Raw genomic sequence first — 14973 nt, forward strand, 5'->3', positions numbered from 1 at the left:
GCGGGACCCCGGCTCGCAGCCCCTCTCCCCGGGCCGACCCCCGACCCCCTGCCGCCGGGGGGGGGGGGGGTTGGAGGGGGGGGGGAGGGCCGTGCTAGGTTAATCCTGGGCTGGAAGCAGGTATTTCGGGCTAATAGGTGTGCGAGCCCCCTCCCAGCCCGCTCCCGGAGCTCATTAACGTAATACTTTCATGTGTGAAACGAGCATATAAATGGGCATTAATGAGCTCCCGGCTGCGGCGAGGAGGAGGAGGGGGAGCGGGGAACCTGGCGGGGGAGCGGGCGGCCCCCCCGAGGCTGCAGAGCCGGGGCCGGACCCCCCCCCCCCGGGCCCGGGGAGGCACCGCCGGAGCCCCCGGGGTGCGCGCCCCGACGGGGCGGTCCCGTCCGCGTCCTCCGCACCGGGGCCGTGCGGGGCCACCGCGATTCCCTCCCCCTCCCCCCGCCCTCCCCGCGCAGCGCCCGCGGGGACCCCACGGCCACGACCCCCGGGGACGGCCCCACGGACCAGGCGGCTTCGTAAAGTCGGCTTTTATTAAAGAACCCAAACCGCGTACAGAGGTGCCTCTCCCTCGGGCGGGCGAGCGCGGTGGTGTCTCTGTCTGCGGAGTCGCGAACCGCCCGTTAAAGTGCTGTTACATCCATAAACGTACGGGGGGGGGGGGGGGGGGTGGAGGGATGGGGGGGGGGGGGAGGGCGAAAAATAAATATACATCATAAATAAATAAAAATCCAACAAATACTGTACCAAGAGAATCACAGTACATTTATATCCATTGCACATAGCCACTTTTGTTTCCAGTCTGGACGAGGGTGGTGGAAGAAGCGGACACACAGGGAGGGAGGGGAAGACGCGGAGCGGGGGGGACGCGGGGCGGAGGCGGGGGGGGGGGGGGGGGCACGGCGGCCCCCCCCCCCGCCGTCCCGGGGCCTCTCCCCGCCGTATTGCCAGTCCGAGGGGGCCGAGCTCCGAGTCCTCTATGTACAAGTGTCTCCTCGTGGAAATGGCTTGTGTGGGCTCTGCCCTCGGCTGCGGCGCGCCGCAGGGCGCATGGCTTCGGGGGGGGGGGGGGGCGGGGGGGGGGGCGACGGGACACGACGGACACCGCGGGGGTGGGGGGGGGGCTCACTGGGGCAGCAGCGGCGGCTTGAAGGAGCAGTTCCCCGTGCAGTGCCGCGGGGTCAGCATTTTGCAGGAGAAGTGGTGCAGCGCGTCGTGGGCCTCTGCAAAGCGACAACGCCGTCACCCCACCGCCGGGAGGGGTCGGGGGGGGGGGGGGGGGTCGCTCCCCTCTCCTTAGACGGCTGCTGCGGCCCCCCCCCCCCTCCCCGTGCTGCCCCCGGTACCTTTCAACTTCTGCTGGATGGCGTAGCGCGCTTTCCTCTCCTGGTCCAGCTCGTTGCACAGCGTATCTGGGGGGGGGGGGGAGCATCACAACGGGGCTGGGGGGAGCGCGGTGCGACCGCCCCGTCGGGGGGAGCGGGCTGCGCGGCCGCGGGGGGGGGGGGGGGGGGCGGGGGGGGACGGCCGGGCACCGCTCCCGGCTCATTTTGCGGCTCGGATTTTAATTTTTGGCATTGAAGCCGGGAGGGAGATCGCTGCCTTCGGAAGGTTCGCAGCGTGACGGCGCCTCGCAGCTGCCGAGGGAATCAGAGCGCACGGAAGGGTGCGGGGGGAAACAGAAACAGGCGTAAAATTAAAAAAAAAAAAAAAAAAACGGGGAAAAAAAACTACCTCGGACGATCTGGAGCTGCTGCACCATCTCCTCGCGGTACGCCAGCTCCCGCTTCATCTGGTCCTGGAAGTTGTCTGCGGGGCAGGGGGGGTCAGCGCCGCCCGCCCCCGGCCCGGCTCCCGCTGCCCGGCGCGGGGCGGGCGGGGGGCAGCGAGGGGGGCTCGCCGGTACCTTTCAGGCTCTGGAAGTCCCTCTCCAGCTTCTTCCTCAGCTCCATTTGCTCCAGGACCAGTTTTTGCAACTCGTCTGTTTAAAAATACATGGCGGGGTCGGGGGGCAGCCCGCGCCTTCCCATATGGAGGCGGCTCAGCGCGGCGCTAATCGCATTACGTTACATTAATCACAGGAGTTAATCGCTCCTGCCGAAAACCTAAATACCTCGAGCCGCGAGGAGACGCCGGGGGGTCCCTCCTGCCCGCCCCCGGCCCGGCGGGAGGGGGCGGCCGCAACGGGCGCCGTCGGGGCGCGGAGCTCCGCGGAGCGGCCGCCCCCCCCCAGCCCGCCCCGTCGGGGGCCGCCGCCCCCCGCCTCACCTCGGGCCAAGTTTTCGATGTCCTTTTCCACCAGCTGCGTCCCCGCCACGTCCATGCCGAGGCCGTCCTCTCCTGCGGGGTCGGGGGCGCGCACGGGGGTCAGCGCCGCCGCCGTCGGGGGAACCGCGGCCGCGCAGAGCCCCGCGGAGGGGCCGGCGCTTACCTCTGTCGGTATTTACAGGGCTGGGATGCGAGACGTTCCTTTGGTCCTGATAGGATTTTCTGGTCTCTAAATCCTCTGCCGTCGAGTGATTGTCTTCTTTATCTTGCTCTTAAAGTTAATAAACCGCTTTTCAACCATAAGCAATGAAAGTATGGTCCTGATATATCCTTAATTACATAATTAAGGACAAAGCCCTCGTTAAAGCCTTCTTAGCGGACATCCTAATCGCTTTGCCGCTGGAAAGTAGCTTGCTGCCGGGAGCTCGCGCCCGCGGCCCCGCAGCCCGGCCCCGCAGCCCGGCCCCGCAGCCCGGCCCCGCAGCCCCGGCCCCGTCCGACGCCGCCGGCGGGGGCACCCCCGGGCCCGGCGGGGGGCCTCGGCCCGGCCCTTCTCCGGAAACCGTTTGCTCTCTCTATTCTCCCTTAAGCCCCCCAAAACGAAAGCGGCGGCCGGGGAGCCCCCCCGGGGCCGAGCGGCTGGGGGAGGCGGTGCCCGGGGCCGCGCCGTCGATGGGCACCGCGCCGCCACCCCCCCGGGGCCCCGGCCGGGCGCCCCCCAGCCCCCGCGGCGCGCTTTACCCTTGGCCTCGGGGGTGCACAGGTAAGCGGCCGAGGCTCCCAGGGAGGCGGCGGTCTTCAGCGGCTGCAGGTGCTGCTCCCCCCGCTCCGGCGCGTACACCTACAAAAGAGCGAGTCAGGGCCGGGGGGGGTCCGGACGCAGCCCCCCCCCCCCCCCCCCCCGGGGCAGAGCCCGGCCGGCCCCGCACCTCGTAGGCGCTGCCGCTGCTGCTCCGCTCGGGGCTGCCGTCGGGGGGCTGGCCGCCCTCCTCCGCCGCCGCCTCGCCCGCTTTCTCCTCGGGCCCGTCGGCGGCGGCGGGCAGCGGCTCCTCGGGCCCGGCCAGCAGCCGGGGCGGCGGCGGCTCCCGCTCCTCCGGGGCCGCGGCGGAGGCGGCGGCGGCGGCGTCCTCGTCGTCGTCCTCCGGGAAGCGGTTGGACTCCACGTCCACCTCGGGCTCCTCGGCCGTGTCCCCCCCGGGGGAGAGCGAGCGGTAGCTGGAGCTGCCCTCGCTGAGGAAGTCCGGGGAGAGGTAGCCGGGCCCGCGGGCGGCCCCGCCGCCGCCGCCGTACGCCTCGCGGGTGCCGTAGAGCTTGGCGATGCTCTCGGTGTCCTTCACCACCGGGCGGAAGGCGGACAGGTAGCTGCCCTTCCTGGGCAGGGGCAGCGGGCCGAGCAGCGCCTCGTCCCCGGAGCGCTCCTCCTCGCCGGCCGCCCTCGACAGCGCGCTGGAGCAGCGCTCGCCGTCGGCCCCGGAGCCCTCCTGCGGCGTGGCGCTGCTCCGCCCGCTGCCCGACGGCTCCGAGCCCTCCGGCTCGCCGTGCCGCCCCGCCAGCCCCGACGGCTCGGCCGCCGCCGCCGCCGCCGCGGCCGCCGCCGCCACCACGACGGCCGTGGCCGCCGCCTTGGCCTGGCTCTGCGCCGGGTAGGGCGGCACGGGCAGGCTGCCGGCGGCCGGCCAGAACATGGGGAAGGACGGGTAGACGCCGCCGTCCTTGGCGGCGCCGGGCTGGTGCGGCGGCTGCGCCGGCTGGTGCGGGTGCGGGTGCGGCGGCCCCCAGAACATCCCCGACGGCAGCGCGCCGCCCTTGCCCGGCTCGCCGCCGCCCGCGCCGCCCAGCGCGTCCTCCTGCTTCTTGGGGCACAGTCCGAAAGCGGCGGCCGGGAAGCCGTACGGGTGGGGGAAGAGCGGCGGCGGCAGCTTCTGCAGCATGCCGAAACCCTTGCTGGGCACCGGGATCACCGGGTAGCTGCGCACCGCGCCCGCCCCGCCGTGCGCCCCCGCCGCCCCGCCGTGCGCCGCGGGCAGCCCCAGCGCTCCGCGCTCGCCCGCCGGCTCCTGCCCGCTGCAGCGCAGGCTCTTGTGCGCCGGGGCCAGCTCGGGGCCGGCGGGAGGCGGCGGGTGCAGCGAGGCCTTGGCCGCCGGCGAGCCGCCGCCGGGGCCGGCGGCGGGGGCGCCTTGCAGGGAGAAGGTCCGCTTGCGGGTGCCGCCGTTGAACATGGCCTTGACATCCTCCCAGGCGTGCGACAGCTCCTCCGTGGCCGTCTTGTCGCTGAGCTTGAGGTGGCGGCGCCACGAGTTGAAGTTGGCGGCGTCGGGCTGCGTGTACTTGGAGTCCGGGGTGCGGTGCGAGTGGAAGATGAACTTGTTGGGGGAGAAGTACATGCTGCAGTAGCTGCACTTGATGCACTTGGCGCGGGAGCTGTTGTAGCGCGCCGGGATGAAGCTGCCCCGCGAGCCCCAGGCGCACTCGTGCACCACGTCGAAGGCGAAGTTCTCGGGCAGCTTGGGCGGCTTGTGCTCGCCCAGGAAGGACTTGCAGAGCCGCTCCGCCTCCCGCTTGGTGATCATGCCGCAGCGGCGGGAGGAGATGGGCATGGCCCCGGCCCGCCGCAGGATCTCCAGCTGCACCGGCGTGCACTGCACGCAGGTGATGCCCAGGGCCACCCGCCGGTTGTGGATCTCATTGTAGCTGTAGTTCTTGAGCAGCGTGTTGGAGATCTGCGCCAGGCACAGCCGCTCCTGCCCGTCGATGACCAGGGACACGATGGGCACTCCGTACAGAGAGGTCTCACCCACTTGGTTGGGCTTGAGGGTATTGGAGCCCTGGTACGGCTGCAGCTCTTGCTTTGAATTTGGGGAGGAGCTTGCATCTCTCCCATTTCCCATCTGACTGGCGATCGCCTCCATTCCCCCCAAAACGCCCCTGCAAAACAAAATCGGGGAAAGGCGCGGGTTACCACCGCTCCCGGGGCCCCGCCGCCGCCGCCGCTCCCATCCCGGCCCGGCCCGGGGCCGCCGCGCATCCCCAGCGCCGCCGGTACCGGCCCCGCCGCAGCCGGGCGGCCCCGGGAGCCCGGGGGGGGGGCAGCGGCCGCCCGGGGCAAGGACGGCCCGGGGGGTGCGGGGGGACCCCGCTGCTCGCCCCGGGGGGTCGAGCCGCGTCCCTTTGTGCCGGCTCGCCGAGCCGTGCCGAGCCGAACCGAGCCGGGCCGTTGCGGGGAGCCCCGGGAGGGCTCCAACGAAAGGCACCGGCGGAGGCTGCCGGTGGGTCCCGGCGCGTCCCGGCGCGGCGGGGCCGAAACTTGCCGCTCGGAGCGGGGCGGGCGCCCCTTCTCCCGGTGCCGGCGGATCAGGGCCCGGGGCGGGCAGCAGCCTCCGCACGGAGCCCGAGGTGGGGGGGGACGACAACAAATGGGCTTAGCCGGGCACTAAGCGGCTTCCGCGGCCATCACGCGAACCGCCGGGAGCGGCTCCCCGGGACGCGCCCGGCCCCGCGAGCCCCCCCCCCCCCCCCGGCCCCCCGCCGCCCCGCGGCACTTACCGGGGCGCCGAGCCCGGCTGGACGGGCGGCCGGGCGGGCTCTCCTCGGGGCTAGCGGCCGCCGCGCAGCCCCGGAGCTCCGCTGCCCGCCGCCGGGGCCGCCATCCGCCGGGGGCCGCGCTCCGCCGAGCGGCGGGCGGGCGGGGGGGGGCCCCGGCCCCGGCCCCGGCCCCGGCCCCGCCGAGCCGCCCCCGCGGGGAGCCGGGCGGGCCTCGGGCACCCGCTGAAGGCTCCCGGCCGCTCTCCGGGGCCGCCGCCCGCCCCGGCGCCGCGTCCGCCCGGGCGAGATGCAACAAGAGCGAGTGGCCAGCCGCGCCGCCGAGGGAGGATCCGGAGCCGTACTTGGAGCCGCCGCACATTGATCCGGTGACAGCTAAAATAACGGGAAGACACACCCACTTAGCACCAGCATATTTACATTAACTGCCTCCGGGACCCCGCGGCCGTCAATCACCGACGCGCTCCAGTCAATCACGGCGCGGCTCCCAGGCACGGGGGGGGCGCGGGGGGCCGCCACCGAGCGGGGACCCGCCCGGGCTGCCCGAGGTAAGAGCGCGGCCCGGCCCCGGCCCCACCTGCGCGGGGCTCCGCGGGTCCCCCCCCCGCCGAGCCCCCCCCCCCCCCCCGCCGCGCCCCCCGGCAGCCGCCACCGGGAGGGGCTCGGCGGGGGCAGCCGCGGGGGGCCGCGGCTCGTTGCGAGTTGGCGAGGGGCGAGGGAGGCAACGAAAAGAGGAGCCCGGGGGGGGCGGCGGAGGGGCCCCATCGAAATCGCCGCCGCGCTGCTGCCGCCGGGCCCCCCCCGCCGCCGCCGCCGCCCCCGGGCTGAGCGCTCCGCCGGGGCTGCGCGGCTGCGGGACCGGCCGCGGGGGGATGCGGGCGGGGATGGGAGGCGGGGGGGGGGGCACCGGGCCGGCAACGAAATCGCCGGGCGGAGGCGGCGGGGGGGGCACGGCCGCGGGTTTTCGTTCGCTCCGGGGGCCCCCTCCACGCCGGCAGCACCGGCGGCCACCGGAGCGGGGGGGGGACCCCAGCTCCTACCGGCGCGGAGGGGGCCCCGCAGCCGCGTCTCCGCCCTGGGTGGGTTCCCGCATGCAGCGTTCGTCACGGCCACGTTAATTAAACTGTAATTAATCATCGCGTCCGGCCGCGATCGGCGCAATTACACTGATCAAACAGAAGTTAATAACGGCGCGGATCGCCCCCAGCTATCACTTCTGTCCCCGGCGCCGGGAGGATGCGGCGGAGCCGGCGCGGAGCGAAACGCAGGTGCGGAGCCGCCGATGCCGCGGTCCCGGAGGCTGCGGGGCCGGGGCCGACCCCGCTCCGCGCCCCCCGCTCCCCGCAGCACGGGGCCGGAGCGCGGCCGCCGCCGCTGCCCCCGGGGCCCCGCCGCACCGGGGGGCCGGGACGCCCCGTCGGGGGGTGGGGGGGGGGGTGACACGGGATGGGTGCTGCCGGCCGGGCCTTGCAGCGCGGCCTTCCCGCGGTGATGGCAACCCGAGCCGGTAATTATTCCTCGCCTTTTAATTATTTATCCGCTCCCCGTCCTCCAGCCGGGCGGACGCGGGAGCCGGCGGCGGGAGACCTGGCGGCGCTGCCCCTCTCGCCGCCGGCTCCGGGTGGTCCCCGGGGGCTGGATGCCCGCAGTGCCTGCCGAGCACCCCCCCTCTCCGCGCCGCGGCAGCCCGGCTCCGGTCCCTTTTGCCGCTCCTCGCCGGGCTGCGAGGCACCGGCGGCCCCTTCCCGGGCTGGGTGGGGGGCGGCACGTCGGGGGTCCCCAAGGGGCCGGGAGCTGCGGCCGTGCCCCGGCCCCCTCGGCCGTGCCCCGGCCGTCCCCGCTCCCCGCAGGGCTCCGCTCCCCGCACGGCGCCGCTCCCCGCACCGGAGCCGGCCGCGGCCGCCCCGACAGCGCGGAGCCCCGGGCCGGGGAAGCTCCGCTCCGGCCCCGCCGCTCCGCTCCGGCCGCTCTCCCCGCCGGCGCCCCGCTCCTCGCCGTATCTTTTAACAGTTGAATTGACTGCAGTTTTTGTCAGTTAATTAGGTTTAATTTACATAATTAGTACAGTATAAAGAGTATTGGGGATAATCAGGAGGTACGTCTCGCTTACTGTGTAAACACGGATTCGGAATTAAAAATCAGATGTAATTAAGGCGTGTGCGCGCGGCTTTTAATTGTAATGAATTTCTAATTAACGCTCAACGATCGCCGCACGCGAGAGCCGGGACGTTTGCGGGCGCCGCCGCCGCCCCGGGGCCCCCCCCCCGGGTGCCCCCCCCCCGGCCCGGGGGTGCGCGGCCGCCGAGGGGCTGCGGGCAGGGAGCTGCGCCCCGACGGGACCCCCGCGCCCGTGCCGCTGGCGGGCGAGGCCGGCGGATAATTTAGGTTAAAACTTAGGGAGCCGTGTCACGGGTGTATAAATAAATAATCACCCGGGGCCGGCCGCGAAAGGCCCTTCTCTCCTGGAGGGCTGCGCCGAGATTGCCACATAAATCACGGCGGTCTAATTCAGTGGAAGTTTAATAAACGCCTCCTATTGGAAATGAATGTTCCCCATTTAACAGTTGTATCAGCACCATATAAAACCATGACCCCAATAAATTTAATTTTAGAGGCCGATCAATCCGGGCTTCTCTCTATCGATCCGCAGCGGCTCTGCGCATTTACAGCCTCTTCCGCGGCCCTTCCCGGGGAGGCGGGGGGGGGGGAAGGAGCGTTTCGATTAGACTCTTTATTAGGAAAAGATTGCTCCGAGAGGCCTGAAAATTAAACGGTGACATTTTAATTACTGGACATTGACAAAGGAAGCGGGCGGCGGCTCTCTGCAAGCCGGGCACACTCCGCCCGCCCCGACGTGCTCAGCTCCCGCTGGGCGGGGGGGGCGCGGGGGTACCCCCGGGGCCCCCTCCCAGCACCCTGGCTGTGACCCCCCCCGGCTGCTCCCCCCCCCACGATGCCCCCCTTTCTGCACCTCCCCCCCCGCAGGCACCCCTATTGATGCTCCTCAGCCCCTCGCCCCCCTCTGCTTTCCCACCTCGCCCCCCGACGGCAGCGCTGCCCCTCACCTTTGCGACCCCCCCGAACCTCTCGGGCCCTGCCTCGGGACCACCCCCCCCCCTCATTTCTTCGGGGGCTACGGGGCCGTTCCCGAGCTCCCGGCACCCCGCAGCTGCGGCCCCCGACGGGACGGGCCGGGAGGCGCCGCCCCTGCAGCTTTGTCTCCGCTGCCACGAAGTTTTCCACCCGCGCCCCAACAAGCCCCCGGCCAGCCCCCGCCACCCATTTGCCATTAAGCGGCTCCGGGGCTGAGCGGCTCCTTATAAACCTTGAACTTTCGCTGCAGGACCCCGCGGCGAGAGCAGCCGCGGTGGCGGGGGGGGGGGGACCGGGGAAGCGGCAGCCGCTCCGGGAGGCAGTGAGGCTCACCCCATAAATCCCGGCTGGGCGCCCCCCGGTGCTTTATGGCCGTCCCTTTACTGGCTGGAGGTAAAAACAGCCCCGGGGCAGCGCGGCGGCCACACGGCAGCACTCCCGCTGCAGCCTCCTGCGGCCCAAAATATTTGGAGATTTTTCTTTTTTTTCTATTTTTTTTTTTTTCCTCCCCCACCAGACTTTCACCCACCTGGCACTGCAGCACCGCCAAGCTGGGTGAGCGGGGTCAGCCTCGGATCCCTCTGGATTTGTGCCCCGCGAGTCCCACAGCTTGAAATAGTCCCCAGCGGAGGCTGAGGATGGGTTATCCAAAAATAACTGCTGTGACTCAGCACCCCACCGCCACGCTGCGGGGCACGGCTCCTGCTCGGTGCCACAGAGCCCCCTCCGCTGCCCAGGGCCCGGCTCCTGCTGCTGCCCCCCCGGCTGGGGCTTTTGGGGTCAGGCTGGTTCTGCTCAGGGCAGGGGGGGGCTGTGCGGGGCAGGGGGGCCGAGGGAAAGTGGACAAAAGGGCGTTGTGCGGGGCTGCAGCCCTGCTCCTGTGCCGCAGCGGGCAATGGAAAGCCACCCACAAATAACCTCACGCAACCGAAGAGGGACCCTGAGCACCCTCTGGAGAAGGTGGGAGTCCGGAGCTTGTTGTTCTGCAGCTCTCCAGGTGCTGGGGACGTCTGTAACGCCTTTAACTCGGCACTGTCGGAGCCCAGCGGGTGCCAAGCCCTGCACAGGCCGGCTCCTGGCGGTGCTCCTTAAGCGGGGGGTCTCACCCGTGGGGGTCTCACCCGTGGGGTCTGCTGGCTGCACACCTTCGTGCGAGCGGAGGACGAGCCTCTGCACAAAGACGCTTTGTCCCCGGGAGGCCGAGCCGCTCTGCGCCTTGCGGAGCTCTTGCAGGGAGCAGCGCGGGGGCTGCCTGCTTCCAAATCCCTGCAAAGGCAAAGGATTTGCGGCTCCGATTCCCTGAGCCCGAGGGTGCCTCCATGGCCCTTGGCCCCTGCGCTGCGGGGAGCAGCCACCGACAGTGACCCCCCCCCCAGAGCCGACTGCTGGCTGGGGGCACCGTGGCTCCTGCAGCAGCCCCCGCCTGCCTCCTCCCTCCTCTTCCTCTCCGGCTGAGGCCGCAGCCTGCCTGGGGGCCTTGGGTGCAGCCCTGGGGGCTGGATGCCGGTGGCTCCCCTCTTCCATCCTGCCCCAAGGCAGCAGGAGCATGGATGGGTGCTGAGCGCGGAGCGTGCAGCACCAGCACCAGCATCATTGCCCCCCCCGCCTCCCCAGGCAGCCCAAGCCCCCCTCCACCAGGCTGCAGCTCCTGCCCTGAGCCTTCGCTCTCAGCCAGCAGGTTCGGCTCCCTGCAGGCTAGATTATTTTATTTTCTGTTGCCACAAAGACCCAAATCCCCAGGTTTTACTTCAGACATGCCCCCCATGCTCCCTGCATCACGGGGAGGGTCCCCCGCGGTCCATCCCCTTCCCCTTGCCGCCTCCAGTTGAACTTTCCCTGTAGGACCACAGAGCTCCACGACCTGCTCCCGGATTCCACGCTCCGGTTTCCTTTTGCTCTCTGATGTCAGAAGGATCAAACGAAGCTCCTCAGCGCTGTTTCCAGTGATTGCTCGGTTATTAATCCGAGCGGGCGGCAGGTCGGTGCTGTCCCTGCCCGACAGACGTTAAAAGCCCACGGCGAGGGACGGGCTGGGGACAGCACGCAGCCCTCGAAGCCGCAGCCGGCCGCGGTCCCCACTTTGTGGTGTCTTTGCCAGATGTACGCGTGCACGCAGACACACACGCACGCACGGGCAGCTTTTCAGGCTGTTATTCAGAAAACAAAGCCTGCCGCTTTGCCTTTGGAAAGCTGACAGCAGGATGGACTTGGCCACAGGACACGAGGAACAAAATCTTCTCTAATTCTGCGCCGCGTTGAAGGGCGAACCACCCCGGGCTCGTCTCAGAGGATGAGCTTCACCTGGCAAGGATCACGGGCAGAGAAAGCTGGAACAGTTGAGGCCCTGGCACCGACGGGCATGCCCAGTTTTTCCCAGAGCCTGGGGGCTCCTCATACCCCCCCCCCCCCCCCCGGTACCACTATGACTTAGGGGGAGAGGCGACAAAGCACGGCGGGGCTGGTGTGGGGCCGCCGGTGGAGTCCCCATGAGCTGGTAAAATGAGGAATGGGACTGGGGGGGGGGGTAAAGGGGGGGTTAACGCACCTCTAGCAGCCACTGCTGTGACTTGGCCGTGGGGTGTAACCGTGTTGCATTTTCCAGAAGGTTTTCAGCCAAGAAAAGCCCCGAGGCAGAGCCCAGGCAGCGGCAGCAGGGAGGAGCAAAGGGGAACAGCGGCCTCCATCCCCCGGCAGCCCCAGCTCAGCCCCCGCGCACGGAGGGCAGCACCCAGCGCCCGCAGCAGCACCCAGCGCCTCGAGCTCTGCCTCGTGGCTGGGGAATTCTCCCTGCCTGTTCGTTGCCCATCCCTGGAGCGGGTTTCAGGGCTGGGATGACGTTAGGCGCAGGGCTGGAGGCAGAGCAGCCCGGGGCTGGGCTCGCAGCAGCACGTTGTGCGTGTCCTGCTGAGAGCAAAGTCACCTCTGCGTGCGCGCAGAGCCCGGCCGAGGCAGGATTTCCTCGGCTGAAATGCAGCACGGCGGCTTGCAGGGTGCATGCCGGGGGGGCTCCTTTGTCCCTCTGCATGGGTGCCCCCCCCCCCCAGGCTTATCCCAGCTCCCGCCGCCCCACACAGCACCGGCGTGGGCTCAGCACCCACTTTGCTGCAGGGAGAGGAGCCCAGAGGAGCAGGGACCCACCTGCCGCGGCTGGGAGCACCCAGCGGAGCTCCATCCGCCCAGATCCTGGCCCAATTTCATCGCTCCCCCCGCTACTTTGGCCCCTTGGTGCTGGTGGGCGGTGGTGAGAACGGCACAGAACTGCTCGAGTTGGGTGCTCTGGGTGCTGAGGGCTTGCACACGCGCGTGCAAAGCAGGGCCAGGACATGGGGTGGAAGGAGCCGTGCCGGGGGCCCCCGCAGCCACCCAGACCAGGCTCTTCTGGTGCCCGGGTCCCCGCGGCCACCCAGAGCCACCACCAACCCCAGGCACGAGGAGGGAGCTCGGGGAGGCCAGGACCGAATTCAAGGACTTGGGGAGGGAAAGAGGACAGAGGCCCCAAACTTCCCCCACGATCGCTGGGTTGATTAAGTACACTGATGAAGACGGCAAGGTTAATACACGTGCCGGTGAATTACAACACTGTCACTCTGCTAGCTGGCAGATTTTTCACGTCTCCATCAGCTGGCATCCAGCGCAGGTTTTCAGGGCGACGTCTTCCCCTCCTGACCTCCCTGCCAGCGCGAGTGAGAGGAAAAGCCTTGGTTTTACTGACTTTTTAACTAAATCTGAGGGAGAGACTTTTTAGCCAGAGAAAGCTAATGCAAACTGTTAGAGATAAATAAATGAAAGGGCTGCTTGTAGTCTGGTTGGCTCAAAGGGAAGAAATTTGTCTCACTTTAGAAAAAGGACCTGAAGGTATTGGTCCTGTCGACTCATTCATTGTACTGTTATCTGCCAGGGAGGTTGTGACATCAGAGCAATTAAGACAAACTTTAGTCTATAAGTTCATGCCTGCAACCTCTATACATCAAAAGAAGACAAACGATCCCTCCAAGGAAGGAAACAAATATTTTCCAGGCTGCTTCCAAAGTAACATTTAGGATTTGTAGCGGATCGGTGGGAATTTTTCACTGCGTGTTTTTCAGGCTGCTGGTACATAAAAAACTACCTGAGCTTTCCTTTTAGCAAAAGTTTATTTCTAATGCAGAAACAAGCAAACAAAGCCCCCAACCTCCTCCTCTGCCCACGTCGCACCAGTGCTCGATTTGCTGACCTAACCCTCCGTTTACACGCCAAGCCTGCCTGTCACCCTCCTCCTCTCTGCTGTGTTTTTGCAGGAAGCACCTGAACACAAGGAGTGATTAAACGGGTGCCAACCTGTTGTGAAAACACACACAGACGCTGCAGGGTTGACAAACACAGCAGAAATGCGATCGTCCTTTTTTCCTGTGCGGTAAGAGCAAGGCCAGGAGCTTTGCTCCGTGGCAGCGATGCCGCAGCGGCGAGCGGTGCTCCCCGGCTGCTGGCGGCCACCGCGCTCGCTCGTCCCCCCGGTGCCAAGCCCCTTCCCCAGCCCAGGCAGCGGGGGCACGTGGGGAGCACTGGGCCAGCTTCGCCCCTGCTGCTCGCGCCTTGTCCTACATCGCCAGCAGCTCCTGTTGCGTGGCTGGGGCTGCTGGGTGCTCCCCCCACCCATCCTGCAGCTGCTTGGGCGTAAGAAAAGAAGTGATCAAGGTAGAGCGGAGAGAGGCGAAGCAAGCCACGAACTGCTGTGATGATCAGTACAACACCGCAGCCCGCGCTCTGGCCCTGAGGGCAAGCAGCACAGCACGGCTCGTGCCCCTCCGTGCAGTTCTGTTTCCCCCGCGAGGTCAGGGGATGCCGTGAGCCTGTGCCATGCTCTCAGCCTCCTCGTGCATGCGGCAGCGGCACCTCACAGCCACTCTGCGCTGCTGCCAGCTCCCCGTGCCCGCCTGGTGCTCCCCTTGTAGGAGAGGGCTGCCCTCGGTTGCTCCCTCTGCACCTCCGCAAAGCCACCACGTCGGTGGGGCGGGGGCTGAAGTCACCTTCCTGCACACGTGGAGCACCCCGAGGTGCCCGAGCCACGGCTGGGTGCTCTCCGCGCAGAGCTGGGCGCTGCCTTTCCTGCGTGGCTCTCCTAGCAAGCCCGAGCCACAGCAGCAAGCACCCGGGAGCACAGAGCGCCGCCCGCCACACGAGAGCAAGACTGCTGATACACCTGACATGCTTTTATTCCCTCACCTCCTCGCAGGATGGGCAAATCCGGACACTTTCTTATTTTTTTTTTTCCTTAAAAAAACAAACAATCTCAAACAAGCCTTTTGTGGATGTCTGCACTCAGAAGACAGCCAACAACTCCTTACGAAATCCTCCAAACCGTCAGCGCGTCATTCTTACAATAGCAAAAGACTAACAGTTAAAAAATACTCTGGAGCCATGAAATATACAGTACATTCGATAACAAAAAATATAGATAAAAATACTTGCTTTAAGGCTGTGTACAGTTTAACTGAAGATTAATTTGAGGACATTAAATTGCTCAGCAATAAAAGAAATGTGTGAAGGAAATTCCTTAATGTGTGTGTATGGGAGGGAGGAAGGCATCAACAAACATCCTGAAAGATTTTGTTGATGCTTCTAGAAAACATTTTTAGCAAAATATGATCCAGAAAGACCGAGAGTCCGAAGCGAGGGACTGGTTGTGCTAGTCCCCGGCGAGCTGCAGTCGTGGGCGCTGCCGTGAGCCGCCCAGCTCACTGTGGTCCTTGCGTCGATCGCCGCTCCTCCAGCATCCTGCACACCCACATGGACACCACTTCTGCGTTCCCGTCGTTGTACTGCATGATGAACGGGTGGCCCTGGAGAACGGGACAGGCAGAGTTAGCCAAGAGGAACACAACTCTTCCAAACAGAACCCAAATAGTTGCTTTATTATTGTCTTTTATGTTTGGAAAAAATACATTGGAACATGCTGCAGTTACATACATAAAAACGCAATAAAACATCCATTCAAACCAGCAGGTGACTGGTTGGACTTTCAGCTGGATCCATATTATCCGTGTACATCATTTATACAGGAAAGGGAAGGCTGGGAGAACCCAAGCTCTCTCC

The 14973-nt window shown here is 67.3% G+C and overlaps 2 protein-coding genes across 5 annotated transcripts in view; both read right to left on the reverse strand.

Moving 5' to 3' along the window:
• Positions 1–1081: 1081 nt before the first annotated feature.
• Positions 1082–6368, reverse strand: SKOR1 (SKI family transcriptional corepressor 1). Its single transcript, XM_067003980.1, has 9 exons — positions 5812–6368; positions 3198–5193; positions 3010–3109; positions 2432–2539; positions 2269–2340; positions 1907–1981; positions 1735–1809; positions 1347–1412; positions 1082–1223 (listed from the first exon to the last, which is right to left on the reverse strand). Exons 2-9 carry the CDS (start codon positions 5175–5177, stop codon positions 1126–1128), a joined length of 2574 nt encoding a protein of 857 aa, XP_066860081.1. The 5' UTR covers positions 5178–5193; positions 5812–6368; the 3' UTR covers positions 1082–1125.
• Positions 6369–14075: 7707 nt separating this feature from the next.
• MAP2K5 (mitogen-activated protein kinase kinase 5) overlaps positions 14076–14973 on the reverse strand; it is a 129520-nt gene continuing 128622 nt past the window's right edge. For all 4 annotated transcript variants that reach the window (XM_048046212.2, XM_048046214.2, XM_048046213.2 and 1 more), the window contains one exon: positions 14076–14720. In XM_048046212.2, the coding sequence (XP_047902169.1) occupies positions 14616–14720 (105 nt within the window). In that variant the 3' untranslated portion in view covers positions 14076–14615. The remainder of the gene's footprint in view (positions 14721–14973) is intronic.

This window comes from Anser cygnoides, chromosome 11 (genome assembly GCF_040182565.1).
Source record: "Anser cygnoides isolate HZ-2024a breed goose chromosome 11, Taihu_goose_T2T_genome, whole genome shotgun sequence".
NCBI lineage: Eukaryota > Metazoa > Chordata > Aves > Anseriformes > Anatidae > Anser > Anser cygnoides.